The 26,695-nt window shown below is 58.1% G+C and overlaps 1 protein-coding gene across 1 annotated transcript in view; it reads left to right on the top strand.

Annotated features, from left to right (window-relative positions):
- The window catches only part of NHERF2 (NHERF family PDZ scaffold protein 2), a 31,931-nt gene continuing 5,236 nt past the window's right edge, over positions 1-26,695 (top strand). The window contains exons 1-5 of the mRNA XM_050317383.1: positions 1-277; positions 4,279-4,536; positions 22,336-22,512; positions 24,262-24,415; positions 26,577-26,620. Of these exons, the coding sequence (XP_050173340.1) occupies positions 68-277; positions 4,279-4,536; positions 22,336-22,512; positions 24,262-24,415; positions 26,577-26,620 (843 nt within the window). The 5' untranslated portion in view covers positions 1-67. The remainder of the gene's footprint in view (positions 278-4,278; positions 4,537-22,335; positions 22,513-24,261; positions 24,416-26,576; positions 26,621-26,695) is intronic.

The raw sequence follows: 26,695 nt of genomic DNA, 5'->3' as shown, positions 1-26,695 counted from the left end.
CCGGGCCGCCCATAAAAGCGGCCCCGCGCCCGGCCCCCCTCCCGCCGCCGCCGCTCCGCCGCCGGCCATGGCCAAGGACCAGCTGAAGCCGCGGCTGTGCCGAATGCTGAAGGGGGAGAGCGGCTACGGCTTCCACCTGCACGGCGAGAAGGGCAAGAGCGGCCAGTTCATCCGCAAAGTGGAGCCCGGCTCGCCCGCCGAGGCCGCGGGGCTGCGCGCCGGGGACCGCGTCGTGGAGGTGAACGGGCTCAACGTGGAGCAGGAGACACATCACCAGGTGAGGGCAGGGGCCGGGGCGGACGGGGGGACAGCGGGGGCGGACGGGGGGGACAACGGGGGCAGCCACCGCGGCACCTCGGACGGAGCGCCCCGGCTCCGGCCGCCCCGCCGGCTCGGCTCTGCCCGGCTCCAGCCTCCCCGCAGCGGGATAAAGGGGGGGTTTCGCCCAAAATATCTCTGCTGGAGCACCCCTGCCCCGGGCAGTGCTGGTGGGTGCAGAGATGGGGTGGGTGACCCCCCAGATCCTGTCCTGGGTTCCGGGGGCTTTGTGTGCCCCGGGACGGTCGGTTCCCGGTCGGACAGTGGGCGGTGCGGTGTCTCCCTGCTGGGGACAGGCTGCTGTAATCGTGTCAAGGTGGGAAAGCCGAAGGTGTGTGGGGCTGGGCAGGGCTCCGCCGCGTTATGCAATCTGTGGTGGAAAGGAATGGGGAGACCCGGGCTTTATTTCCGGCTCTGCTGTGGGTTTTCTTGGCTGCTTTGGGCGAGCTGCTCGTGCTTGTGCAGCCCGGAGTGTACGAGGATGCCTTAAAATCTCCTGATAGAGCTCTGCAGATGTTCAGCAGTTTTGCTGGCCGGAGTGTGATAGGGCTCGGAGGGAAGTCGTGGCTGTTCCTGCCCACGGCTGTGGCTGGGGGGGTCCAAGGGAGCTGTTTCTCAGCTCTCCAACAGAAGCTGTTTCAGGCTGTGTCACTTTCTGCTTATAAAACTGAAATTTGTATTTGTCAAACAGCTTCATCTAAACAAACAGGCAGTGAGGTTCAAGCAGCTCCAGTCCATCGGGCACTCGGAGCCTGGCAGGGGCACAGTTTGCCTCGTGGCTCGTGGGGCTCTGCGGGGTTTAGTGCTTTAGTAACTCAAAACACATGGTGAGCCCTGCTGCCAGCGCTGCACTGGGGCAGAGCAGGGATGTGCCTTGGCCCTGCAGAGTTTTGGAGGGTTGTGGCTTCCCGGGCTTCACCCACCAAGGTGTGGATGTTGCTGTGCTGAAGGTGAGGCTGAGCCTTCGAGGTGTCTCCAGTAAAACCTCATGGACTCCTTTCCGTGAGCTTGGTGGGTTTTGGTGGCTAATTGAGCTTGTTTTGATGAGCTGAGCCAGCTCTGTGAAATTTAATGTTTGTCCTGAATGTGATTTCAAACCCCTTGAAGGAGGATCCCCATCTTTGATCTGGCTGGGCAGGAAGGAGAGCTGTGTTCCTGTGGCGCCTTGGAAGCCATCAGGACTCCCTGCTGGAGCTGGGCTGCTGGGAATGGGCGATAGCAGAGCTGGGACAGCAGCTGTGCCTTTGAAATGTGCTGGGGCTGCCCAGTAGGTTGAGTGAAATGGCAGAAATTTCTTTCATCCATTTTTGGCTGCTGGAGGCCGGATGGAGCCCTGGCACTTGCAGAGGCAGGAGGGAGCCCTGGTGCTGGTGGATGCAGGATGGAGCCCTGGCACTCACTCCCCACTGCAGAGCAGTGATTGGGATGGGGTGTCCCATCCAGGATGTTGAAGAGCTCAGTGCTGTGCTGTGCTCCTGCTGCCATAGTGTTGGGACCTATGAGCATGCAAGTGGTGGGAGCAGGAGCAGCCCTGCCTGCTCTGGGAATCACCCTTTCTGCTGCCTCAATACCACAAGAACCTCTTCCTTCCCCCAAAATTACCCATCACTGATGGACCATGGGTAGGGTGATGCTGTGCCGGGTCACACCAGCTCGTGCCAATGGGTTGGAGCAGCTGGTTCACCGGGGCCTCTCCTTGTGCTGCTCCTTCCCCAACCTTGAATAAGTAACACTTCTCCGTGTGCATCGGGACGGAGCCCGCAGCAAACAAGGCCTTGCTGTTTGGGTGTAACTGTGTTTCCAGCTGAAGCTGGCAGCATTTGTGTCTTTGTTCTCTGTTTTTTTCCTGGCCTTACCCAAGGAGCGAAGGCAGAACGTGTTCTTGGGGCGTTTCATGTCTTGGATGCAAAATCGCCTCCCGGCTGCCGGGTTCCTCGCCCCGGCGGCAGCGCGGGCACGGGGCAGAGCTGCGGCTCCTGCCGTGCCCGGAGCAAGGCAAGCCTGCCGGTCCCTGCGGAGCCTGGCACCATGGAACAGGGCACAGGCACCTCTGCCGGAGCTGCTCCCCGTGGCATTGTGAGTCCCCTTCCTGGGCGGCTGCTGTTTGGCAAGGGTGGAAGGGCCCTGGCCGGCTCTGCCAGGCTGGTGCTGGTGTCGCCAGGGGTGAAAGTCTGTTTGGGTGGAGCTGCGGAAATCGTGGGGCTGGGACCGGTGCTGAGAAGGTCCCGAGGCGCCAGATGCGCAGGGGAGGCTGCGGCGTGTCCAGAAGCGCCGTGGGCTCGGGGCTGGGAGCATGGCTCGGAAGCGGGTACGGTGCTGGGCAGGATCTTGTCGGGACCCTGCTACTGCTTTGCCTCCCACCTCACTGCCCTGTCCCCAGAGAGACTTGCTGCCTGGGGGGCTCGTCACAGAAAACCCCTTCTGCTGATGGCGAGGGGCTGCTCTGTGCCGCTCTCCGTCCCTGCCTGGCTCAGCCCCTGGCGCTCGAGGGACTCGGGAAACGCTTGCTCCATCTGCTCCATCGCTGCTCTCGCCGTGGCTGTTGGGGAGCTCGGTGCTGGGTGATCCTGGCACAGCTCCCCACTGGGGTTGGGACCCTTCTGTGGTGCCTCTGAGTGTCGTTTGGGTCTGTGGGAGCGCTGCGATTCCCTGCCTGGAGCGCCCAAACTGTGGAGTCTGGAGGACGTCGCTGTGCAGAACCAGCGCGTTCCCCATCTGTGTCTCTGCTGCCGCGTGTTGGCTGCTGCTGCCAGGTCCCCTCTGGGAGAAGTGTCCCTGCACAGGCATTGCCGGTGTGAGCAGCACCGTGTGATGTCAGATGTAAATGGATCTGAACGGGAGCAGATGGATTTTCTGGGGCCTGACGGATCAGCACCGTTGGGGCTGGTTACGGTGGGAGCCCCGGACAGCGGCACACGGAGCTGCAGTGGATGGCTTGGTTCAGGACAAGCAGCCTTGTCTGCAGCCTATAAATTTCTTGGGGGTTGGTTGTTTTTTTTTCCTCCTTTGCAGATACGGGCTCTGTTGACCTTGAGTGGAGCTTGCAGGGAGTAAATAAACGCTGGCTAATTGCGCATTAGGCTCGTTTGTCGCTCTAACCTTGGCGGTTGTGGTGTGTCTGGCTGATGTGACCTAGATCAGAGCAGGGGCCCTGCAAGGAGCCCAGTGCTGCTTCTGGGGGGTCCCCAGCATGTGTGGGGTGTTCAGGGCCACCCTGTGGCTGGGGGTGGTGGCTGAGCAGCACTGGCAGCAGTACCACCCCTCCTCCTCCTCGGGATGAAGGCCTGTGCAGGGAGGAGGTGCCCTCAGCGGCTGCCAGCAGGGAGTCTGGAGGCGGTTTCCCTTTACCCTGCTCCTGTGGATGTCCTGGATTTTCCCTGTTTCCATCTCAGCCCATGCTGGTGGGATCTGCGCCCCTGCCTGGCTGTGAGATCAGCTCCTCCTGGCTCTCCCCACCAGAGCTGGCACCACAAGTGCCTGTTGGAGCCTCTGCCAGTCACTGATCTGTTCGAAGGAGCCAGGCAGAGCAGGACAATGTCCCCATTCAACATGTCTGGAGCTGGATCCTGGCGAGGATGGGCCCATCTCCTGCTCCCAGCACTGTCTTCCCTTATCTCTGCTGGTCCCTAGCACAGACTGGGAATGGATGCATGGATTGGGCTGTTTCCTTCCTAAAACCACCCAGGGTCAGGGTGGGTGATCTCTGCCGCTGTGTGGCTGCAGGGAGTGTGCTGAAAGAGCCAGCACCATCATCACCCAGGGCTGCAGGCTCCATCCTGGGTGTCTCCCAAAGCCATGCTCGGCCCTTCTCCCCCATCACTGATGGCTGGAAGTGACAGCAAACCTTCACCCACACCGGAGCTGCAGGAGGGTGGAGGAGAGCTGATGGCCCTTGGGTCCAGCTCCTGCCACCCCTGAGGCTTCCCCGTGTTCCTGCTCAGCTGTTCCTCTGCTCCCCAGGTTGTGCAGCGCATCAAGGCGGTGGAGACGGAGACGCGCCTGCTGGTGGTGGACAAGGAGACGGACGAGTACCTGTGCAGCCTGCGCCTGACCTGCACCGAGGACATGGTGCACAACGGCATCCTGCTCAGCTCCGGCGTCTCGCCCTCCAAGCCCCTGGGCAGCGACAACGGGGAGGTGTGGAAGCCGCAGCTGGATGTGAGCGGGGCCAGCCTGCAGCGCCACTCCCACAGCTTCTCCTCGCACGGCAGCAGGAAGGTGAGGGCACAGCGGGCGCTCTGGGCAGGGGTGGGGAGCGGGGTGGGAGCCCCCCTGGGAGCGCCTTCCCCCTTGAACAGGGTTTGTCCCATCAGACTAAAACCTCCCGTGTGTGGCTGTCGGCCTGGGGACCCCGCTGTGCCCCGAGCTGCACTTTGGGCTCCTGTGCTCTCGCTCCAGGCAGTGTTGGCTGCACGGCTCCCTCCCCTTCCCTGCCCCCTGGGGATCAGTGACCCCGTGGTGCCTCAGCTGAGGTCGGTGTGCCAGCCTGGACCTTACCCGCCCCCGGGACAGGCGGCTGGGAGCAGGGACACGGCAGAGCTGCAGCTCCTGAACGAGCTGCTCTCTCCTCCCTTATTTGCAGGAGGGAGGGAACATCTGGGGCGAGCGTGTTCCCAGCTTTTTTGCTGAAATAGGAAGGAAATTAGCTCTTTTTAAGTGGCCTGGGTCTGGACTGTGCCTTTTATTGGTAAACTCCTTTCCAAAGGGGGAAAGAATTTGGGATGGAAAATGTCCAGTTTCCACGGCTGGCGGGGACGGCGCAGGCTTGCACTGTACAGATAGCAGGGCTCGCTCCACGCTGCCCCTGCTCCAGGTGGGAACGTGACAGGAGCCGTGTGGGTGTTGCAGGGCTGAGCTGGTGACTCCAGCTCTGCTCCACAGCCACGTGTCCTGCTCTGTCCCCTCCTGTGCTCGCTGCTCTGTGCTGCCAGGCAGGAGCACTGGTGCTCAGGGGCCTCCTCCAGCATGGAGCTGCCATGGGTGTCCCCCTCCTCCTCCTCATCTTCCTCCTCCTCCCTGGGGACCTTGCAGGGGCTGCCCAGTCTCTGTCCCCTTGGAGTGGGACTGGGGCTGAGTGCTGGCCCCCTTGGGCTGCTGGAAGGAGATCAGTGGGAAGGTCAGGAAAGCATCATGTCCTCAGGAGCCCTCCATGCAGAAATGCCCCTGTGCAGATAAGGGGTGATGCTGGTATGAGGCACGTGCATCCCAGTGATAAAAAAGGGGTCTCACCTCTGGTTCTTCCTTCTGGAGGTGTTTGGGATCTTGCAGAGGAGGATTACCCTTCCCTGGCAGGGCAGGATTGGAGGCAGTATTTGATTTTTGTATTTACTGCATCATTTGAAGCTGTTGGAAGGTCTGTGTGATGACGATGGGTGCGTTTCCCTCAGGGGCTGGTGCACCCCTGGGATGGCTGGTGGGAGAGCAGACATTCCCAAGGTGGGGGTTTGCTGTGCATGGTTGGGGGCGGCTTTCCAAACTAGGGATTTCCTCTCCTGTCTGTGTTTCGTGTGCTGGTCGGGATCCAAGAGCGTGTTCTGACGGGAAGTCAGGCCGGGGAACAGGCCGGTCCTTTCCGGCCTTTGGGTTTTGGCTCCTCCAAGGAGAGGGTGGGACAGGGAGAGCTGAGCAGGGCTGGGTGTGAGTGGGGAGAAACCCCCATGTCCCCCTCAGAGGGATTGGGGGCTTGGTGGGGGCTTTGCCTGGGCATTCAGTGCTTGATGCGCCAGAGACGGAGCTGATTTTGGCAGAGCCTGAGCTGGACAAAGGGCAGTGACTCCAGCAGTGACGTGCCCTGTGTGGGTTTGGGGATGGGCTGCTGAGCATGCCAGGCACTCGCAGAGCCTCGGGTCAGCAGCTGGTTTGCTCCTGCCTTGGCAGCCCTCGGGAGAGCTGGGCCCTGCCAGCCCCCCTGGCCAAGGTCACTCGTCCGTGCTGGAGTTTGTGACCCCAGTGAGAGCTCAGGGGTGGCTGGAGCAGCAGGACCTGACCCTGCTCCTGTGCCTTGCAGTCCTGCTCGCTTCAAGGTGGTAAAACCTCCTCCAGGCTCTTGGTCTGGGGGATGTGTCCCTCCTGCCAAAGCAGCTGGAGGCCAGGGGGTGGTGGACAGAGGGTGGCTGGCCCCACTCTCTGCCATGCTCAGCCCCCCAGTGCTGTCCCTCCATGGGGCAGTTTGAGCCCCATCCTAACCCAGCAGATCACAGGCACTGGGCTGTGCAGCTCCTGAGTGTGGGAGGACTTTAGGAGATCTCAGCCCCTGCAGTGGGGCTGTGGCAGCTGGGATACACTCAGAGATTTATCCCCAGCCCGATTTAGGGCTTTTGTGACTGGAGGCGTTTAGTGAAGGAGGAGAAAAGGCAGCTCCCTCCCCCGTGCAGACCTGTGGCCCCAGCCTGCCCCTGTGGGAACCCGGGACCGATGCTCCAGGCTGCTCCCAGGGAGCTGCATTTTTGTGAGCACATTTGTTTATATAAAGGCTGGAGTTTTCCTGGATTTGGGGCCGGGTTGTTCAGGGCAGCCCGAAGCAGCGAGCAACTGAAACAAAAAGAGGAGGGAAGTCTGGCACCCAGGATGGCTGCCAGGCTGGGCAGGGGGGAGGTGATGGAGCAGGGAGGGTGGGCACAGCCCTGCAAGCCTCCCCATGCTGTCCCAGACTGATTTCCCAAGAGGGGTGACCCCCCCAAGCTCTGCCCTGGGTGGGGAGGTCACTGTGCACCCCAGCAGGGACCTGGTGCCCAGGACCTCGTGCTCCAGGAACACGGTGATGCCATGAATAATTCAGCACCTATTTCCAATCCTGCTGCCTGCCCTGGGCACAGGTTGGCAGGGCTGGCAGCCCGTGGCTGCCCCTGTCACAGCTCTGCTGTCCCCAGCACCCAGGTGATTTGTGCCCCGTGTGGCTGTGGTGGCACAGGGAGCTGGGGCTGCCTTGCCCGTCCCTGCTGTGCCCATACCCGTGTCTGCTGGGCTGGGAGGGGTTTGAGGGTTTACCTGGTCACTGCCTGTCCCATGCTGTGTCCCCTGGCAGGGCACATGTCCCCATGCCACGTGCTGCCCTGTCCCCAACAGCCATGGGGCTGTTTCCTGCTTTCCCAAGGAGCTGGCTCTGCCCTGACAGCCTCCAGCAACCCTGGCAGGTCCAGGGGTGGGGAGCAGGGGGTTCCCAGAATGGCAGGGACTGCTCTAAGTGCCTGGTGTGAGCTGCTTTAATGGCAAAGGTGCCTTTGGGCAGCGGTGGCTGTTAATTAAATGCTAAATGTGAAAGGCAGGTGAGCTGCGGGGCTGGCACTGAGCGGGGCTGCCAGCACTCACCTGGGTGCTGCTGGTCACTCCAGAGGTGTCTGTGGTGGGCAGGGGCCACGGCCCAGGGCTGGCAGCACCGTCACAGGCAGCTGTGGCTCCTCTGTCCCGTTCCTGCTGGGCACTGGGAGGGACGTGCCATCACTGGGACCCCCGTTAGGGCCACGCAGGCTGTGTGAGACACATTCAGGGTGTCCTTGGGACTTGCTGCCTCGCTGCTTTCTGCAGGTGTGTTTATAGGAGAAATAAGAACAAGAGCAAAGCCACCAAAAGGCATTTGGGGTCATGCCATTCCCTTCCATCGAGCTGGGCTGCGGGGGGTGGGCGTGCAAAGGGACCTTCACAAGCTTTACAAAGGGTAAACTCCTCCAAAGTTTACCCTCTGGAGAACAAGCCCACGTCTTGTAGCTGCTGGATTTAAGCCTGTTGAGTCTGGGAATTTTAATGGGGGGGAATTAACGGCCAGTTGTTGATTGTCCCCTGCTCAGGGAGGGATGGTGTCACCTTAGGATTGCTGCTGGCAGGAATGGGTGTCCCTCGGGTGCCACGGGGTTGTGGCAGCTCCTGTGTGCCCTGGGGACAGACGTGCTGCTCGGTGGCCAGGTGTGGGGTCAGCACTGACATTGGGGCTGTAAATATTTACCCTTCTCTTTGGGTCAGGAGTAAGAGCTTTTCTCTGCAAATAAACCCCTTGTGTTGTGATGTCTCCTGCTGGAGCGCTGGAAGGGGGAGTAACTCGGGACAGATGTTTTTGGAGCGCTTTGCCAGCTCAGTTGAGGCCCAAAATTTAGGGCTTGTAGAATAACCACAAAGATGTAATAAAACCAAACATGAGCAGAAATGTCTGCAGCAATTATGCAATTTTAAAAAAATAAATAAATAAGTGAGGGGATGGTTTGAATTAAAGCACTTCCCTGCAGCATCCTGTACTGCCTGCAGGCTCAGACCTGCGGGAGGGGGTGATGGGGAGGATGGCAAAGCTTATCCCTGGCACAGCCTGGGTGAGGTTCCTGCTGAGGGGAAACCCTCCGGCACGGAGCCCAGGGCTCTGTGTCTGTATCCTGGCATTCCCTGCCCTTCCCACAGCAGCTATTTCTGTGGAATCTGAGGGCCTGGAAGGGCAGAGCTGAAGGGAAGCTGTGTGTGCCCATCAGGGCAGGGATGTGTCACTGTGAGCTCTGCCTTTCTCTGCTGGAAAAGAAACTCTGCAAACTGTTTCTGCACCCCTGGTGTGGAGCTGCTCCGGGTGCTGTTCCCAGCTGAGGACATGGGGTGGGATAGGTGTGCAAGGGAAGATGCCTGTGGGGAGCTGGGGGCAGGACAGTGGGGCTGGAGACCCCCTGCCTCCCCCCAAGGATGGCACTGCAGTGGGCACTCGTGGAGGGGTCTCTTCTATGGGAGCCCAGCCAAGGAGCAGCAGAGGGATCCCTTGCTTTTGGGGTTATGCTTCAATCCTCAGCCCAGGGCAGCACTGGGCCGAGCCTGGGAAGCCAGCACTGACCCTGGTGCATTATTGATGGTGCTGGGCTCTGGCATTGGGCTCTGGCATCGAGTGTCACGGGGTGGGCTCTGGAGCAGCTCCAGCTCAGCACCTTGGGAGTGGAGGCTGGGGCATGTGGCAGCTGGAGAGGCTTTGGCTTGGGATGAGCAGCGTGTGCTGGGCATCGCCACAGCTCTTGGAGGAGGTGCTGGCAGGGATCTGAGCCTTGTCCTGCTGGATACAGTCCAGATTCAAGACGAGACACTCACCCACGGGCTGGTGAGGTGACTAAACCAGTGTGTGTTGCTTGGCAGGGTCAGCCCTGGCTTCCCACCCCCCAGGTTCCGCACACTCGCATCTTCCCGGTGCTGTGGGAAGGGGTTTGGGATGCAAAGCACTTCCCTTTGTGTGGACTTGTGGCCGTGTCCCATCCCCCAGGCGCTCTGGAGCCGTGGGTGGGCTGTGGGGAGGGATGAGGCTGAGCAGGCGACCCCAGCCACAGCTCGCCTGTGCAGGCTCGGGGAGGGCAGTGAGTCCGGGGAAGGGGCTGCTCTGGGGGTTATTTTCGTGCCGAGGCAGTGCAGGAAGCCCCTCCCGGGGAGGAGAGCATCCACCCCGCGGCAGAAACTTCCTCCGCCGGGATATTTTTAGTGGAACACAAAGCGGGTGGGAGGCGAGAGGCAGATTAGCATCGGGAGGAGCTGTGCCCTGCCAAGAGCCTTTGTTCCCGGAGCCACACGCTCCCAAGGGACACCTGGTCCTTTGAGGGGCAGTGGGGTCACCCCTGGGACCCCCTCACCCCTGGGAGGGGGCAGGAGCAGGTATCCCACCCCAGTGCCCGGCTGCAGGCAGGGACACTGCTGACACCCAGGGATGCTGCGTGTGGTCCAGCCGGTGCTGATCCCTTCTGCATCCCCGAGTAATCAAAAACTTTCCCTCAAAACGATTGGAAAACTGATATTAAGTGGGAGCTGTTGGAAGTGCAGCTCGCTCCGGCCCCCTCTGCCCGCAGGGATTGGCTCCAGCAGCTTTGTTCAATAACAGCCCCGCTCACGAGTGGGCTCCTCGCCAGCTGTCGATGGTTCTGTTCAATAGGAGGACTATTAAACGGTTTCAAATAAATTAAAAATCTTCTGGCAGCGCCAGGGCCTTGCTCGTGTGCCCTGGCAGCTGCACAGAGCCCCTGCTGTGCCTCTCCTCCATCCCTTGGAGCTTCTCCAGCCTGGTCGGGCTCGTGGTCTTGTCATGGTGGAGGAAACCTTAAAACAATATTGGGTTTGGGTTTTCTTTTTGGATTCCCTGTTTATTCCCAAGACCCAAGTGAGTTGTGGAGGAGGGGACATGCTGCACGTTCCCAGCTGTGTAGCCAGAGCTGTCCCAGCACTGCTGTGCAGCGTGGCTGGATAAATCACCTCCAGGAGTTTGGTCCCAGACCCAGTGGTGCAGCAGGTCTGGGTGAATCCCACCTCCTCCTGCCCAGCCCCTGGATGTGGCGCTGCTCCCACCTGGATAAAAAGTGCTGGAGTTTCAGTATTGCTCGTGGAGATTGGAAACCCAGGGAGTAAAGATGCCGTGTGCTGGAGCGGGGCCAGGGCTTCCAGCTGCTGACCAGGTACACCTGACTTCCAAACAAGGTTTTAAAGAGCTCCTTTTAATCCATGAAACAGCATCTGCTCGCAGCCCTGACATGTGGCATCACCTCTGTGAGCTTCGTTCCTGCCCTCTGGGAGACCAAGGCTGTGAGGTGGAAGGATGTGGCCAGCACTATGAAGAGCTCAGAGTGTAAATGAGGGTCTGTTTTGAGCTGGTTTTGTCTCCTAGACCTTGGCTGTGTCTATAGATACAGAGATTTTACAGGCAGTGGTGTGATATGAGAGAGAAAAAGTCAAACTCGTAATCAGTAAAGGGTTTCTCCAAATCCACAGGTTTATTCCTTTAAATAAGGAATTAAACCCCTGGTTGCTGACATAATTATTTCTGGCAGGATCCATGTTGTAATTTAATTTCATTACAGCTTTTGCCTGGACCCCTGAGTGTTTTGGTTCCGTTGCTGCGTTCAGGCCATATCCAGACGTGGAGCTGGATTTTGTTGGCTCAGTGTCTCTCTTTTCCCACTAAGGTTTTGCAGGAGTTTGTTTCCAGGTACAATATCCTGATGGTGGATGTTTGTTAGTGGTGAGTGCGTGAAAGCCAAAGTGACAATCAGTTTTATGAGCAGGGGGAAGGTAAGAAAGACGGTTCCCTGTAGATGTTGGTGCTGCGGAAATGTGAGGGGCTGCTCTGTGGGCACAGAATCCTGGAATGGTTTGGATTGAAAGCTCATCTTGTTCCATGGGAACTCTCCCTCAGGAGGAGAGTCTCCAACTGTCCCATGTGCTGCTCAGGGATGTTTGAGGAAGGAGTAGGACAGGGAGCAGCAGTGAGTGGGTGTCCATCCTGGGCCCCTCCATCACCATCTACTGTAAGTGGGGTCGCTGCCTCCACAGCCAGAGCTCCGCTGCTCACCCCGGCACTGTGTGATTAAACCCTCTTATGGAATTACAGGGACTAATCCCGTTAAAGACACGAGCAGCACAAAAGGTGGTGGGAGGGCTAATCCCTCTGCTCCAGCCTGGGCGGGCTGAGCTCCCGCCCCTGGGAATGCGGCCGTACCACCGGCTGGACCCACATTCCCTGGGGGATGATGCTCTGCCCCGGGACAGGGCTCCAGGGGCGCTTCCTGACAGCTCCTGCCTCACCGTGTCCAGCACGGGGCTGGCTCTCACCTGTGCCGGGCTTGCAGTCCCTCATGAGCAGCCAGAGGCCACCCCAGGTAACTCAGTTAAATCTGGCCTTGGGGTTGTTCATGGTTAGCAGGATTTAATTAAGACAAGCCCTAATTAGTTCTAAGCGGGTGAGTAGTCAGTCGGCTTTGCCTGGAAGAGTTCCCTGCTCTTGTCTGGCAGCTGTGAATGAGCTCAGGGCTCTGCTGGAATGGGAGACCCTGTATCGTGCTGGAACATGGGTGTAAAAATCACCTTGGTGGGGTTTTGCCGGGCGCCCAAATCCAGCTTTTGGTTTTGCAAGCACCATTCTGGGGCTGTTGCTGCTTTCCCATGGCCCTCTGCTCCCCGTCAGCCCTTCCCACGGGCATGGATCTCCCCGAGGTCACAGCTGGCACCGGGCTGTGCCCGGCACCGCACGCCCGCCTGCGCCCCGGGTTTATCAGCCGGAGCAGCCGGAGCCCGGCGCTGGCTCCGGGGTTATCACCGGAGATCCTCCCGTGCTGCCCTGGGGACACACCGCGTTCCCCAAACCCCCTTATCTGCCCCGGCCCTCTTGGGCTGGAGATAAGCGCCAGCCCCTCTCCCGGGAGCAGCAGCCGGAGGGTGCTTGGCTCTCGGGCAAGGGGCATCTCCTGTGGCCGCCTCGTTTGTAAGGAGCTGAGTTTGGAATGGGTCATTTTCGGAGCTGAGCATCAGAGTGGAGTGAGCCCTGGTGTTCCCTGGTTGCGTCAGGTCTCGGTTTGATGCCGTGTTTCCCAGCAGTGTTGTGGGATGGAGCGGGTGCCAGCGTTGTGCAATGGGGGCTGTGGCAGCAGGGTTGAGTTTTGGAGGGGAGGTGGAGGAGAGCCCCGGCAAAGCTTGAGGCTTTGGGTGCTGTGTCCAGGTCAGCAGATTTTGTGCAAAAGCTTTGGCTTGTGGGTTTTTGGGAGGAGGGAGTAGTTTGCATGTCAGGCTGAGGGCTGGGACCAAGGCTCCTCACCCCTCCTGCTTTTTGGAAAATTGCACCCCTGGATGTTTTATTGCAGGATTTCTAAAGACAAAAGGCCTTACATTTGGTTGACCCCGAGCGCGGGTGCCACAGCGCTGGCTTTGCTTTCGGTACAAGGAATGCAGAGGATGTTTGGAGCCCTCCCCCTGCCCCATTTCCTCCAGCGAGCTGTGCTGCCCAGCCAAGACAAATATTGGGAGTAAACTATTGAACTTCCCTGGTCCCAGCACTCACAGAGCAGCGCCTGTTCTCCCCCTTCCTGGGCAGGGGCCGGGCTGGGGGGGTGCAGATGTGTCCTGCTCCTGCCCCATGTCCACTGCGTCCCTCGCTCCAAGGTGGGCTTGGTGGCAGAGCGGGAGGAGAAAGCCAACCCCAAAGGGACAGTACCATGGCTTGCTGGCCTGTGGTGAGAAGGTTTTCCCCTTTCCATGTTAGATATCTCAACTAACAGCGACCTTTCTGCAGGACAGTAGGATTGCACCCCATCCCCAAAAACCAGGCTTTCAGGGCAAGTTCTCTGTGGGTATGAACTGTTGGTGCTGGTCCTGGTGGGCTCTGGAGTTGGGTACATGGTCCTGTGATGGTGTCCCCAAGTCCCACAGCCTTGGCACCGGTGAAAGCCAGGACTTCAGAGCCTGAGCAGCCTCAGCCCTTGGGAAAATACCTTTCCTTCCCCGTGAGCCCCACCTATGACAGGGTGCAGAGTGTTCTCAGGGGTGGGAGGGTGCTCCCCACGGTGCCCAGTGCGTGGCATGAGCCCCCACCACCTCCAGGGGCATTTCCCTCGGCATCCGCGGGCCGAGCAGTGCCGTGGGAGCACAAAGCTGTAGGACTGGATTCCTGCTCGTGACCGGGGTCACTGAGGGTGAGGAATGGGGCCAGCACGAACGGGTGGTTGGTGATTGCTCAAGGCTTGGCCCTGCAGACAGCAGGGGAGTCCAAAGGGCAGGTGCTGGTACCCACCCCCAGCACAGCCCCCAGCTGGGAGCCACGGTGAACTCGGGTGTGGGCTCTGCCCTGAGCTGGTGGCTGTTTGGGATCCATCACCTGTCCTTGGAGCAGTGTTGAGGACATGGAGATGAGCTGTTGTATCTGTGTTTTGGGGTGTTGTGGAGTTGGACAGGGGATGTGAGCTCTGTGCTGCAGCACAGCCCCTGTGGAGAGAGGGAGTTCTGTGGGATCAGGGAAACTCATTGCCAGCATCTCCCTCTGCCTTCCCATTGTCCATAGCAATCCCTCTTCTCGCCTGGGGGTTCATGGTGAGCGTGGGAAGAACTTTTCCCCCTGTTCCAGCAGCTTGAACTCTGCACAGTGACCAATGCTCCTTTCCCTCCCACCCACTAGAAAACAGGTCCCTCTGGATCTGATGAGATCCCTTTGAATCCAGAATGGACATCCCATCCCATGTTTCTCCTGTTGGACAAATGCCAGCCTGCCAGGATCCATGCTGCTGCCCCACACTGTGCTGATCCCTCTGGAGCAGAGGAGCTCGCTGGTGTCCCAGCTCTGTGTCCCCTTGGCAGACCGTGCTGGAAAAGCCGTCTCTCTCAGTGCAAACACGTGCACGTGGCGGTTTCGGTCTCCTCCAGCCTCCCTCCCTCCTCCCAGTCTCTCCCTGGGCCGGGCCAGCTGCTCCCTGCTCCAGCCAAGCCTGTGCTGCTGTTCCTGGCTCCAGCCCTGCCCGGGGGGAAGAGCGTGGGTGCCTTCGCTGTCTGAGTCTGCTCAAACGCCAGCAAAGAGGGGAAAAAATGCTGCTCCCCGCAGCTTGTGCCTGAGAAACTCCCCAGCTGTGGGATTGCCAGGGAATGGCCAGGACAGCTCAGTTGGAGTCATTGCTGCTGGGGGGATCAGCTGGACCCCACGGAGCTGGTGTTCCCACGGTGGGGATGTGCCCCTCGGAGTCTCACCTGGGGTTGTCCCCACTGGGGACACGTGGTCCTGAGCAGGGCATGGCCTGGCCACAGCCCCTCTCCTGAGAGGCCCCTTTGTGCTCAGGGATTTCCATAATGCTTGGGTTCAGTTCCTGGGATTTCGGAGAGGGGCAAATCCAGGCTTACCCCTCGCCTCAGGGCAGCAGCAGCAAAGGTCAAGCTCTGATTTCTTTGGCAGAGGATTGTTTGGAGGTGAAGCCCTGATGGGAGCTGTAAGGGAGCTGCTGTTCCCATCACCCTGTGGGTGCTGGGGTGGGAGTGGGGCCACCCTCCTAGGCAACCCAGCCTGGCAGGCACTGTCCCCCTGGACTGGACATTGGGCATCCTCCCCACCCTCCACATCCTCCCTGCTCTTGTTTTCTTCTGCCTGGAGGTTTGTTGGGATAACAGCCCTTTGGTTGTGCCTGGGGCACAGCTCTGGCAGGGTGCTGGCACAGCTGCCCCCCATCCCGGGGGATTTGCCTCCCACAGCACCTGGAAAGGACTGGACTGGGTGGGCTTGGGATGACCTGGACACTCTGGTGCAGGGCACAGGAAGGTGCAAACCTCTTCTCACTGCTGCTGCAGTGCCAGGGCATGGTGAAGGACCTCAGTAATATTTTGTGACTGATTCTGCAACACCCTGAAAGGGGCTGTGGGTCACTAGTGACCCACACTGTCCCCTCTGCTGTGTCCAAAAGGGCTGTAGGGCTCAGGGCGGGTGTCCCTGGGTCCAGTGGATCCCTACTGAGGCTCAGGACCCACTGTGGGCATCCTCCTTCCCCTCTAGGGCTAGGAGGAGCCATGCTGTGGACATGGGGTTTGCATTGCATGGTGGACCCTTCTCCTCCTCCTCACAGGGACTGTTGTTGGGCTGAGGGCAGAGCAGGGACCTGGTGTCACCCTGACCAGCCTGACTTGGTGCTCCTGTCCATCACAGCAGCCCCAGCAGGGACTGGAGACTCCCTGAAATCTCCAAATTGCCCCCTCAGCTGCAGCTTGGCCGTGGGTCCTGCTGGGACCCGTGGCTGGACATGTTCCACTGCTAATTGGAATTGCCTTCCTGCCATCCCCGCTCACTCCCTTTATGCTGCCTCTTGGCAGAGAAAGCTGCAGGATCCAAAGGCTGGGATGCATCCAAAGGGTGTTGTGTGTGTGTGGTGGTGCAGCCCCCAGGCTGAGGGAGCAGCACTGGGAAAACGGCACAAATCTGTGTCTGGTGCCCTTAAAAATAATACACAGTTATTTTCTTTTGATGCTTCTGTCACTCAAACCCAGCTGGAGCAATTCAAATAATTGGAGCAATTTGAATAATGGGAGAGATTTTAATAAGCTACAACAACCCAGAGCTGTGCTGGGGATGGGCAGGCGAAGTGCCTGGTGCTGACATGGGGCTGTGACACGGTGGCACAGTTTGTGCCATCACCATCAGGACCTTGCAACACCCCCCTCTCCTCCTGGTGATCTTTAAGGTAACTCTGCTGGCTTTAGGCTCTGGAAAAAGCTATTTGGAGGCAGCTCAGCTGTGTTTGTGCCCATCCTCTTCTCTCGGGGCAGCGATGACTTTGGACGCTCCATGGGCCCTGTTGGTCCCTGGGAGCACCCAAAACTTTCTCCTGGCTGTAGGATCGTGGAGGGTGGCAGCACTCCTGCCTGGAAGGTGCTGGGAAGAAGGAGTTTACACAGAAGGGGTGTCACTGGGCTGTCAGGTCTGTATTGGAGGAATGACATGGGATTTTCCTCCTTTGACTGCTGGTGTCGGAGCCGAAACACCTCGGGAATGGGGTGGGTGGTAATTAAGAGTTGTGGCTGTATAAAAAAGGAAGCAGGTTGTTTACTGGTCCTGCCTGAGAATTTATTCCTGACCTGGCTGGTGGAAAACCTGTGAATTACCCCCTTTTGCGGGTGCTAGGGGGGTCTCTGGGTGCTGGAACTGCCGCCTTCCTCCCCAGTCCCAGCTCTGGCCCTGCAGGGAAGGGGAACATCTGCTTGTGGTTCGGTGGGCCTGGCGCCCCCCCAGCCCCATCTCCCCCTCCCTCTGTTATTTATAGCATTTCACCAACATCTGGAGTTTGAGCCGCCCCGGCGCTGGCTGGCTCGGAGCCGGGGATGGAGCCGGGTGAGACTGCGGCCGGGAGGGACAGGGGAGGGAGGGAATGAGCCCTGAGCCCTTCCCAGAGAGGCAGGGAATGAGCCCCGAGCCCTTCCCAGGAGGCAGGGAATGAGCCCCGAGCCCTTCCCAGCAGCGTGGGGGGCTGCAGCATCCCGGGGAGGAGCTGAGGACTGCGTGGGGGTTGGGGAGCCCCGGGAGCATCCTGGCTCTGCTTTTCCCAGCAGTGGGGACAGGGGGAGAGCTGCAGTGTCCTCTCCCCACAGTGCAGTCCTGGGGGTGCTGTGCCTCCCCCTCGCAGCTGCTGCCGGCCCTTGGTCCCACTCTCCACATGGGTTTTGAGGCTCTTTTGACATTTGCTGTCAACTGTCCCCCCCTAAAGTGTCATCGAGGTCCCCTGGCCCCAGGGGATGCAGGGCTACAATAGCCCCCTTTCTGGTGCTGCTTTAATGGGAAAACTTGAGTCATTCCTGGGGGAAGGGGAACGAAACCCAGCCCTGCTCGAGCCGGCGGCGGATCCTGGCACGGCAGTGAATGGAGGCAGCGATCCCGCTCCAGCCGTGGCACGATCCCAAAGCTCCCTGTTCTCATGGCAAAGCAGGGCTTGGGTGCTGCTGGCAATCACAGGGTGGGCTCCTGCTTCTCCCAGCTTTCCTCACCTTTGCAGGGTAGGGTGACAAACATCTGCTTAAAGTTAAGTTTGTCCCTAAATCCGAGCGAAGGCAGCAGCCTTTGAGCTTCCAACAAGACTGTGGTAATAATGCTGGCAATTAAAGCTTGCCTGAGGCTCGGCTCAGCTCCCAGTGTAACCAGTACTGCCAAGGGACGGTGCCCCTGTCCGAGGGGTGTAAATGGACCTCTTGTTCTGGTGGTGCTGTGGCCCCTGGGCCCCCTTTCCTGGCTCTTTCCAGGCTCCCAGAGTTGCTCCTCTCTCCTCTGCCTGCTGGGGTTTGGATTAGGGTCAGGATCCTGCCCTTCTCCTCCACAACCCCTAAAGGTGGCTGTGCATCCCCTCCCATCCCTTGGTGGCCACTGCCTGCAGTGGAGAATCCTGAAGTGCAGGGGATGGAGAGGCCCCAGCTGGAGGCAGGACAGTGGGAATGGACTCTGAGGCTCTGAGTAGTGTCCCCTGTCCCCCCAGGATATCTTGGTGTCCCGAGGTGGCCCCAGGGCAGGATGGGACCCTGGTGTCCCCCAGCCCTGGTGGGTTCTGCTGCAGAGGTTTGGTTTTCAGGGAGTGAAGGAGCCATTTTCTGACCGAAACCACACGGAAAAGGAGAGGAAACGCCATGGGAGCTGACTTAAAAGAAAATATGTTAACAATGTGAATTAGGCAGGAATGCTCCTGCCTGGGTTTTCTCCAGCTCCGAAAGGTTTGACATGTCCGGAGCCTGGAGCGCATCCAGGTGCTGCAGTTCCCAACAGGGGCAATCGGAGCCTGTTTGGCTGCCCCCAGGACGTGGCAAAGCCCCCGGGATGAGCACGGAGGGTTGGGCTGGTGCCAGGAGCAGGGTGAGGTGGTCCCAGGCAGGACTGAGCCGATTAGGGCCGAGCCCTGATCTCCAGCGATGACGCCGTGACCGGGTGACCGTCACTGCCAGCGCGTGAGCTCGGCTGAGTGTGAGCACATCCCCGTTTCCCTGGGACACCGTGCACTTCTTGCCTGTGCTGAGAGTGTCCCTTGAGCCTGGGAACAGGTTTGGGGTGACCCTCCCCGTGCTGAGCTGCTCCACGTGGGCCTGCAGGAGCTGCGGGGTGCTGGGACCCACCAGGATCCCAGAGCGGATGGTACCGACCCGGCCTTGGCCGCTAGAGTAGCTGTGTGTGTGTCTGTGTGTGTTGTTCTCGTCCTCATCCTTTCCTAGAGGACCCAGCAGAACCAGGTGTCCACCCTGGCACTAGTTTTTATTCCCGGAATAAAACCCTAAAACGTGGCTTTTCAAGGCATTTTAGCCCATTGTGGGCACGTGTTTGTCGGGCAGAGGGGCTGGAGATGGTGCTGGGACTTGGCCAGTGCTATCTCTGAGCATCCTGGGTGTGGAGAGACCTGCAGCTGTTCCTACAGCTTTGTAGGCTAGTCTTTGAAAAGCCCTTTTCATCCCCATTCCTGCTCACAGTCGGGCTGTGGAGGGGTGGTGTGAAGGTGCAGGTTGGTTTTGTGAGTTGGTGCCCTTTGTGAAAGCAGTGGGATCAGGGCAGGGGGAGCACGTGGACATCCCTGTCCCCAAACTGGGGCTCAGGGTCTGCAGTGGCAGTGAGCGGGTCTCTGGCACCAGTGACCTCGTGGTGGTGTGTCGGGGAGGGGCCTTTGTAGGGTCAAATGGGTTTGGTTGGGTAACGGAGCTTGGGGGGCTGCTCTGCTGCCCCTCCAAACCCAGGAGGTGAGTTTGTTTCCTTGTGGTGCTGCTGGGAGTGGATTCTGCTTGCACAGAGGCTGGCACAGCTAATTAATGACGTGGAAACCCCTCGTGAATCGGAGCTGGTGACATTTGTGGTGCCAGCTCCAGGTGTACGGAATGGGAATGGTCCTGGTCGCTGCAGGGACCTGCACAAGGGGCTGTGGCATCCTGGTGAGCCTGGGGGTGTCCCTGGAGGACTCTGGTCAGGGGTATCTCTGGGGGACCCCGCTGAGCTGGGGGTTGTCCCTGAAAGATCCCCAGTAAGCCAAGGACTGCCCCCAGGTGATCCGAGTGAGCCAAGGGTTGTCCCTGGGGGACCCCAATTCCCAACAACGGTGCTGGAAACTCTGAGGGAAATAAAAAATCAAATGCTGCAAGGGTTGCCATGAGATTGTGAGAGCTGGCAACACCCAACTAGGGTTTTTTTTTTAATTTTATTGGAACTGTTTCATTGTTATTTAATGTCTTGTTTGTGCATTTTTAAATGGACCAGCTTGAGCTGCGCTTCCGAAACCATTTTCCTTTTAAAATGCCGATGGTTTGTCTCAAGCAGCAGCTCCAGGGATGGGGTGGCAGTGCAGCTTATCCAGGCAGTGTTTATCTAACTCACCCCTCGGATGGTACAGACAGGGACACTTGCAGGTGGAATGTGCCTTGCCATTCCTCCTTAATCCAGTTTATTAAATTAGTGGTCACTGGGAAGATCTGAATTCCTAGAAAAAAAAAATTGCTTCATTTTGCAATTTTTTTTTTTTTTTTTTTTAGGCAAATAGAAAAAAAATAGAGTTCGTTTTTGTTGCTTTATAGTATCCATGTGAATGTAACTTAATCCAAATTGGCTTTCAAGTCCTTGGCGTGTGAAAGGCAGCGGAGCCTCCTCCGGAGCAGGACCGGAGCGTTTCGGCAGGCGGGTTCCTGGGAAGCCCAGATAACGTGCCGCTGTTCCAGGGAACGCTTTGTGGCAGGGTTTGGGTTTCACAAAGGCCAAATTCCCCCTGGGAGCTTAGGAAATATCTTCCCAGAACACAACCAGGGAAACGTTGGCACGACTGAAAAAGAAAATAAAGAGCAGAGCTGGCAGGAGAGGCAGCGGCTCCGTGTCGGTGCGGGGGGGGTCTGAGCAGGGGGGAAGCGAGGGGAGTGTCAGCGTTTGCTTAATCCCAGAGAGGGGCTTTGCAGAGCTCAGCTCCAAGACCTGTTTTTTCCAGCAGCCAAGGATTGCGTTAGTCGGGAGGTTTAAGAGCCCAGCGAAAGCCCTGGATCATCTCTGCGGGAGGATAAGCAGTTTTGCCTGAGGATTTCTGCTCACAACAGATGCTGAATTGGGATTATTTTATATATATATATATATATATATATTTAAAAATAAGTATCTTGAATTCGATCCAGTTAAGGACCTTAAATTCGAGATGTTGGGGTGAAAGCAGCACAAGCCCGTGTAGGACATGGTACTGGTCACCACCCTGGCAGCCAAAGGGATCCTGCAGTGGAGCTTTTCCCAGTGTGGTTTATTTATTGAGTAACTTGAATTCACTGGTGATCCCAGGGGATCCCCAGAGGCAGAGGGACTAACCCTGGTGCGTCCCCAGGGGATCCCCACACTGGGGCAGCACCTACAGCATTTCTGGGTTGATTTTCTCCGTGATTTTCTCAGCGTTTTCCACGCTGCTGCCGGAGCTCTGACCCTGTAAAAACAGAGCAAGAGGAAAATGGTTGAAAAAGGTCCTTTTCAAACCTGAATGGGTGATCTCAGGTGCATTTTGGTGATCCCAGCCACGTTCCCCTCGGCTTGTGGCACGTGCCCCCTTGTCCTGCCGCGCAGAGCCCCGAGTGTCCTTTAAGGTCGCGCGAATCCGACCCTCTTGGGCCGGTTGAATCATTTCCTGTTTTCTTCAGTTTTTGAAGAACTCGGAGGCAGGCTGGAAATGTTTGCAGATAGGGTGAACCCGCTGTTCTGGGGCCATGGGAAAAGTCCAGGGGTGTTAAATGTGCGGAGGGAGAGGATGAGGGTGCGGGGCTGCACCTGGTTTGTGGGGCTGAGGTGTTTGGGAGCCCCATCCTGGTCTGGGTTTTTGCACTGGTAATTTTTCCCCTTTAAGAGCTGATCTGGGATTGAGGTGTCAACACCCAAGGGCTGGTTTTTAATAAAAAAGTCTTGACAAGTGAATCTCTGTAAAATTCCAGAGCAGTTTGCAGTGGGTCTGAGTGTGCCCCGATGCCTGTGGCGGGCGCTGCTGGTGGTGACCCTTGTGTGTGAGCAGATTTTGGGGAATTTGGTGCCCAGCACCCTTGAGTGGTCAAGGTGCCCCTCCTGTGTTAGAGCAAAGCTGTCTGGACGCAATCCTGAGTGATGTGCTCTAGGGACCCCTGCTTGAGCAGGGAGGTTGGACTTAGACAACCTCCAATGGTCCCTTTCACCCTGAACCATTCTGTGTGTTAGGGCTGATCATCTTGCATCCCTCTTTTTTCCTGGATGCTGGGATTGAGCTGGTCAGGCTGGTACTGAACCCTGATGCACCTCTGTCCCTCATGGGCATTGAAGCCGTGGCCAAAATTGCCCACAGAAGTGGCTGCCCCATCCTTGGAAGTGTCCAAGGCCAGGTTGGGTGGGGCTTGAAGCTTTGGGGTTCACCTCAGACCCCCCCCACTGGGTGGGGATGGCACCCGTGGGCGATGCCAATGTCACCAGGATCAAGGGCGTGGTGCTGCCTTAAGTAAATAGCTGAGGTTAATCCTGGGTCTGGGTGAGACTCAGCCTTGGATCCTCCCTGCCTGGGGCTCGGCCGCTGCCGGTGGGGTCCCGTGTATGGGTGGGTTTATCTGGGCTGCTCCTGGTGAAGGAAATGCATTTTTTGTTTTGTTTTAATTTTTCTGGAGTAGTTTTGGACAATTGGTTTTCTAAAATAGACTCAATTAGAGGAAATTCATTTGTTAACCTGTCCTCATGCAGGGGATGGGAGGCAGATAGGGCACTTCCTCCTTTATTTACGGTCACCCCTGCCTTGGGCGGACCAAACCCATCAGTTAACCCCGTGTCTTGTCCCCCCCACCCCCTCCTCTGTTACCCAGGATTTAAACGGGCAGAAGGAGCTGTGCCCACGTCTCTGCCACCTGAAGAAAGGCCCCAATGGCTACGGCTTCAACCTGCACAGCGAGAAGTCCCGGCCGGGGCAGTTCATCCGCTCGGTCGATCCCGACTCTCCGGCTTCCCGAGCGGGGCTGCGGCCCCAGGACCGGCTGGTGGAGGTAACGGGGTGGGACACACGTGGGTGGGAGGAGGGACAGCAGCACTGGTGGGACCCTCAGGAAGCCTAAAGCTGAAACAGACCCCATCTCATGACCTTTTCTGCCAGATCCCCCCAGTATTCCTCTGTAATTTTGAGCTTTAGGATGGGGTTGCCCTGGCAGTGGCTTTGTGCTCCCTTTTCTCCTGTGAGCACTGAAGTGTAGATGGAATGGCAGAGTAGAATCATGGAATTGTTTAGGCTGGAAAAGTCCTCTAAAACCGTCGAGTCCACCCATTCCCCAGCACTGCCCAGGCCACCACTGAGCCGTGTCCCCAGCATGCTGTGCCATCGTGGGACTGAGCCATGGCCCTCGCTGCTGCTTCAGAGACAGAGTGGGATTAGTGCTCCTGGAGGAGTGTGAGTTGGGAAAATACCCAGAGCAAAGCACTTCCCTGCTTTCCAGCCCCATGGGTAATTATTCCCCAGCCAGTGGGAGCTGCTGCCTCTTCCCAGCACCTGAAAGTTTAATGCTGGGAGCAGCGTGGGGCCGGGGCCAGCAGCGGGGCACCGGTGGCAGTGGCTCCTGGCGAGGGGTCGTGTTATTTATTGATGGGCTTGGCCCAGTGCCTGGCACACACAAAGCAGCGTGGGGTGAGCTGGAGAGCTTGGAAACCCAATCCCCTCCCCGCCTGCTCTTTGGGGCTTGGATAAATATTTGATGCTCCCACCAGCCGTGTGCCAGGGTGGGGGGAGAGCAACCCTGAGCCTCCTGGCCCAGCCCAACCAGGGTGAGCACTGGGGTGACCTGCAGTGGCAGGACGGTGCTGCCAGGGATGGAGTGGGGTTATGAGCCAGCAGCTGAGGTCGGCAGCACCTGGAGCAAGGTGCAAAGCCTGGGGATGGGGTTCCTTTCGATCCCAGCCCTTGCAGCTGTGCCCTCAGGAGCAGGGGGAATCTGGCTGTCTGCAGAGGGGAGCCCAGAGTATGGAGCTGGCCCAGCTCAGGCTCTGCAGTGTCCTCCTGCCTTGTCCCTTGGCATCCAGGAGGAGCAGCCGCCGGCTCCGGGTCCTGCCGAGGCTGTTGGGGCCCTTCCTGGCGGGACAAAGGTTGATTCATTCCCACCAAACAATGCCCCTGAATCACAATTGTCCCCTCGCAGTGGGGAACAATCGGGAGCAGAGGATCATGTTCCCTGTAGGTCCTGACTCGCACGCAGGGAAGGGAGAGATGAATCCCTCTGGCAGGCACAGGGATTCGCCCATCAGGGACACAGAAAATCCACGGATTTCCACCAGCAAGGGATGAAGGATGGCTCAGTGATGCCACAGCTCACACCAGTGGCACCCAGCCTGTGCCCATGCTTGGTTGCATCCCACAGGCAGCCTGAGATTCCTGGGGCACGTCCAGGGGAAGGCTGGGTTTGACATCAATAGAGAGAGCAGGGAGGGCATTTTGGTGGGACTTGGGTGGGTGAGGTGATGGTGGAGCCTGGGGGCTGTGATCCCCAGTGGATGTGTTTGGGATAGAGGCAGAGATGTGCAATAACACGGAGGATGCTCTGGCAGAGGCACTGGGGGGTTTAGGAGGCCATGGCTGGCTTGAGAGGGGGAAGGAAAAAAGCCCAAAGCCTTCTATCATCCCAACGGGATTAAAAAGGGAAAATCCCATCCCTTAGGGAAAGAGGGGGCTGTTCTGGGGGTCTGTGGACCAGGAGCAGCATCTCTGCTGCAGGGGCACAGGTTTGGGTTCTGAGGCTGTGGCTCTGCAGGTGAACGGCATAAACGTGGAAGGCCTGCGGCACTCGGAGGTGGTGTCCCACATCAAGTCCAGGGAGAACGAAGCCAGGCTCCTGGTGGTGGACCCCGAAACAGATGAATACTTCAAGAAGCTGGGGGTGACCCCCACGGAGGAGCACACCAAAGGTGAGGCCTTCCTTTCCCAGGGTGGTCCCGTGGCGTTCCCATGACTCACCGTGCCTTGGGTGGGATCTCAGGAGTGAGGGAGAGTCACGTTTCCCTTCTGTCTCATCCCTCAGTGGTTTCCTGAGCACCACCCAGCTATTTATGAATAGTGAGAATACACCCTAATCCAGGCTAAAAACAGTTTGTTACTTTTACATTGCGAATGATTAACTTTGGAACTCGCTGCCATGAGGTGACTGAGGTGTGGTGGGATTTGGGGGTAGCCCTCAAAGCCAGATTGGATGGGGCTCGGAGCAACCTGTTCTAGTGGAAGGTGTCCCTGCCCATGGCAGGGCGTGGAATGAGATGGATTTTAAGATCCCTTCCAACCCAAACCACGCCAGGATTTGATGTGATTCTATGAACTGTTGGTCTTTGCTCCAGCGAGGGAACCCGGGGGAGCTTGGAGAGCCACGGAGCGAAGCAGGGGGACAGGTTTCACGCCGGGTGATCACGGCGTGGCTGCTGCAGGAAGCGTTTTCCTTGCTGCTGAAACCTGGCAGGCAAAGCTGCCCGGCCGCTCCCAACCTGCCGTGTCCCGGGTGGGAGGGAGCGCTCCCAGGCCGGCCTGCCCCCCAGCCCGGCTCAGTGGGCAGCTCTGTTCCCAGGACAGCCGTTCCTTATCTGCTCCCGGGGTGCTCAATGGGCGGATTTGTCCGCAGAAGTGGGTCGGGCGGCGCTGGGAGCGCGCGGGGCGAGCGCGGTGTCAGATGCTCCGCGGGGTCCCAGGAGCAGCCGGGGCTGTCTGCTGGCACCAGCCACAAAGGAGCCCTTGTTCCCAGGGTGGGGATGGAGCCACGGATCCCTCGGGAGGGTGGGTGGGTGCTCCAGCCCCTGCCTCGGCCCTGCAGCACTCGCTGCTGCCTCGGTGCGTTCGGCAGAGCCGGGAGCTGGGTCTGTCCGGGCGGTGATGGCACCTGAGTTGGTGACAAAGTGCTCTGGTAGATTCTGTTGTTTGCAGGGTAAGAGGAAATAATAATTGTACTCCTTTAATCAAGCTGCTTTGACCTCAAACTGACCATTTCCAAGCCTTGCAGCTGATCCTGAGCACCTCAACTTTTAAGCCAACGAGTGGATTTTAAGACCTTTCAGGATTAAGGAAATATGAAAGCATTTCTAGACGTGGCTCCTTTTGAAATTACTTTTTTTCCTAAAGTCCAATTCCACTTTAATATCCCTTGTGATTTGAAGCTTGCTTCCTTTTAAATAATTTTAAAATGATGCCAGAGGCCCTAACATCACTTCTGCTATGAGCTGACTCTCCTAATGGCCATTGCTCAGAGCTTGTTGTACTCTGAACACGAGTCCAACATTCAATATGATTAAATATTTAAGGACCCAAATGCCACAGCTGAGGTTTTTGCACCAGCGTGCTCTCAAAATGAAGATTTAGGTTTATTTTTCTAAACACTGCTTTGCCCCAGGGACCCCTGCAGTGATGCAGCCCCCAGATTGGTCTGTAGGGAAGCGTCCATGCCCAACATAATTCAGTTATTAATCCCATCACAATTAACACATCTGTTAGTCTGGGACAGATGAGGCATGATAATGCCTGGGGCAATGGCTTGATCGCTGTGACTGGCAGCTTAAATGCATTAAATGTGCCATGGTGTGGGATATTGTTAGTGTAAATCATTGGAAGGGAGCAAATAAAAGTCCAGGGTGCCTGGGGAGTGGATTGTTGGCCACACACTGTTGTGACACCACCGAGATGCTGATTGTGGTGCTGAATTTCGAGCTGTTTTTTGAGGTTTGTAATTAAACAACTTCTGAAGATAAATTAATAGTGGTTCAAAAAATGGCAGTGGGCTGCAGTTGGTGCCTGTAGAAGGAGGTTACTTGGTCCTCTTCCTAAAAGGTGTTTTCTTCTGGTGAAAACAGGGTGAAATTGGGGGAATTCAGGGGAATCTGCAACAGTGTGGCTCCAGAGGGGCACAGGGAGGGTGGAGAGGCTCCTGTGTGTGCAGGGAAACAGCACAGGGCAAAGCCCAGAGACAGGATGAGCTGGTGGGGTGGGCAGGGGAGGAGGCAGGTGTGGGATGGCAGGTGGGGGATGCTGAGGGGATGCTTTCCTGGGCCCTGAGGCCAGGGATCCCAGCTGAGGGTGTTCTGTGTTGTGCAGGTGTGGTACCTCAGCCCATGACAAACGGATCTGCACAGACTCAGGTGAGTGTCACCTGCCCCGCCGTGTCCCCATGGCCAGGGGAGCACGGCTGGCTGGGAGGGTGTTGGAGTGATCAG

This window comes from Myiozetetes cayanensis, unplaced genomic scaffold, assembly GCF_022539395.1.
Source record: "Myiozetetes cayanensis isolate MyiCay16 unplaced genomic scaffold, myiCay2020 scf20-37, whole genome shotgun sequence".
Taxonomy (NCBI): Eukaryota; Metazoa; Chordata; class Aves; order Passeriformes; family Tyrannidae; genus Myiozetetes; species Myiozetetes cayanensis.
Note: the sequence above shows the minus strand (reverse complement) of the source record. Positions and strands in the feature narration are given on the sequence as shown.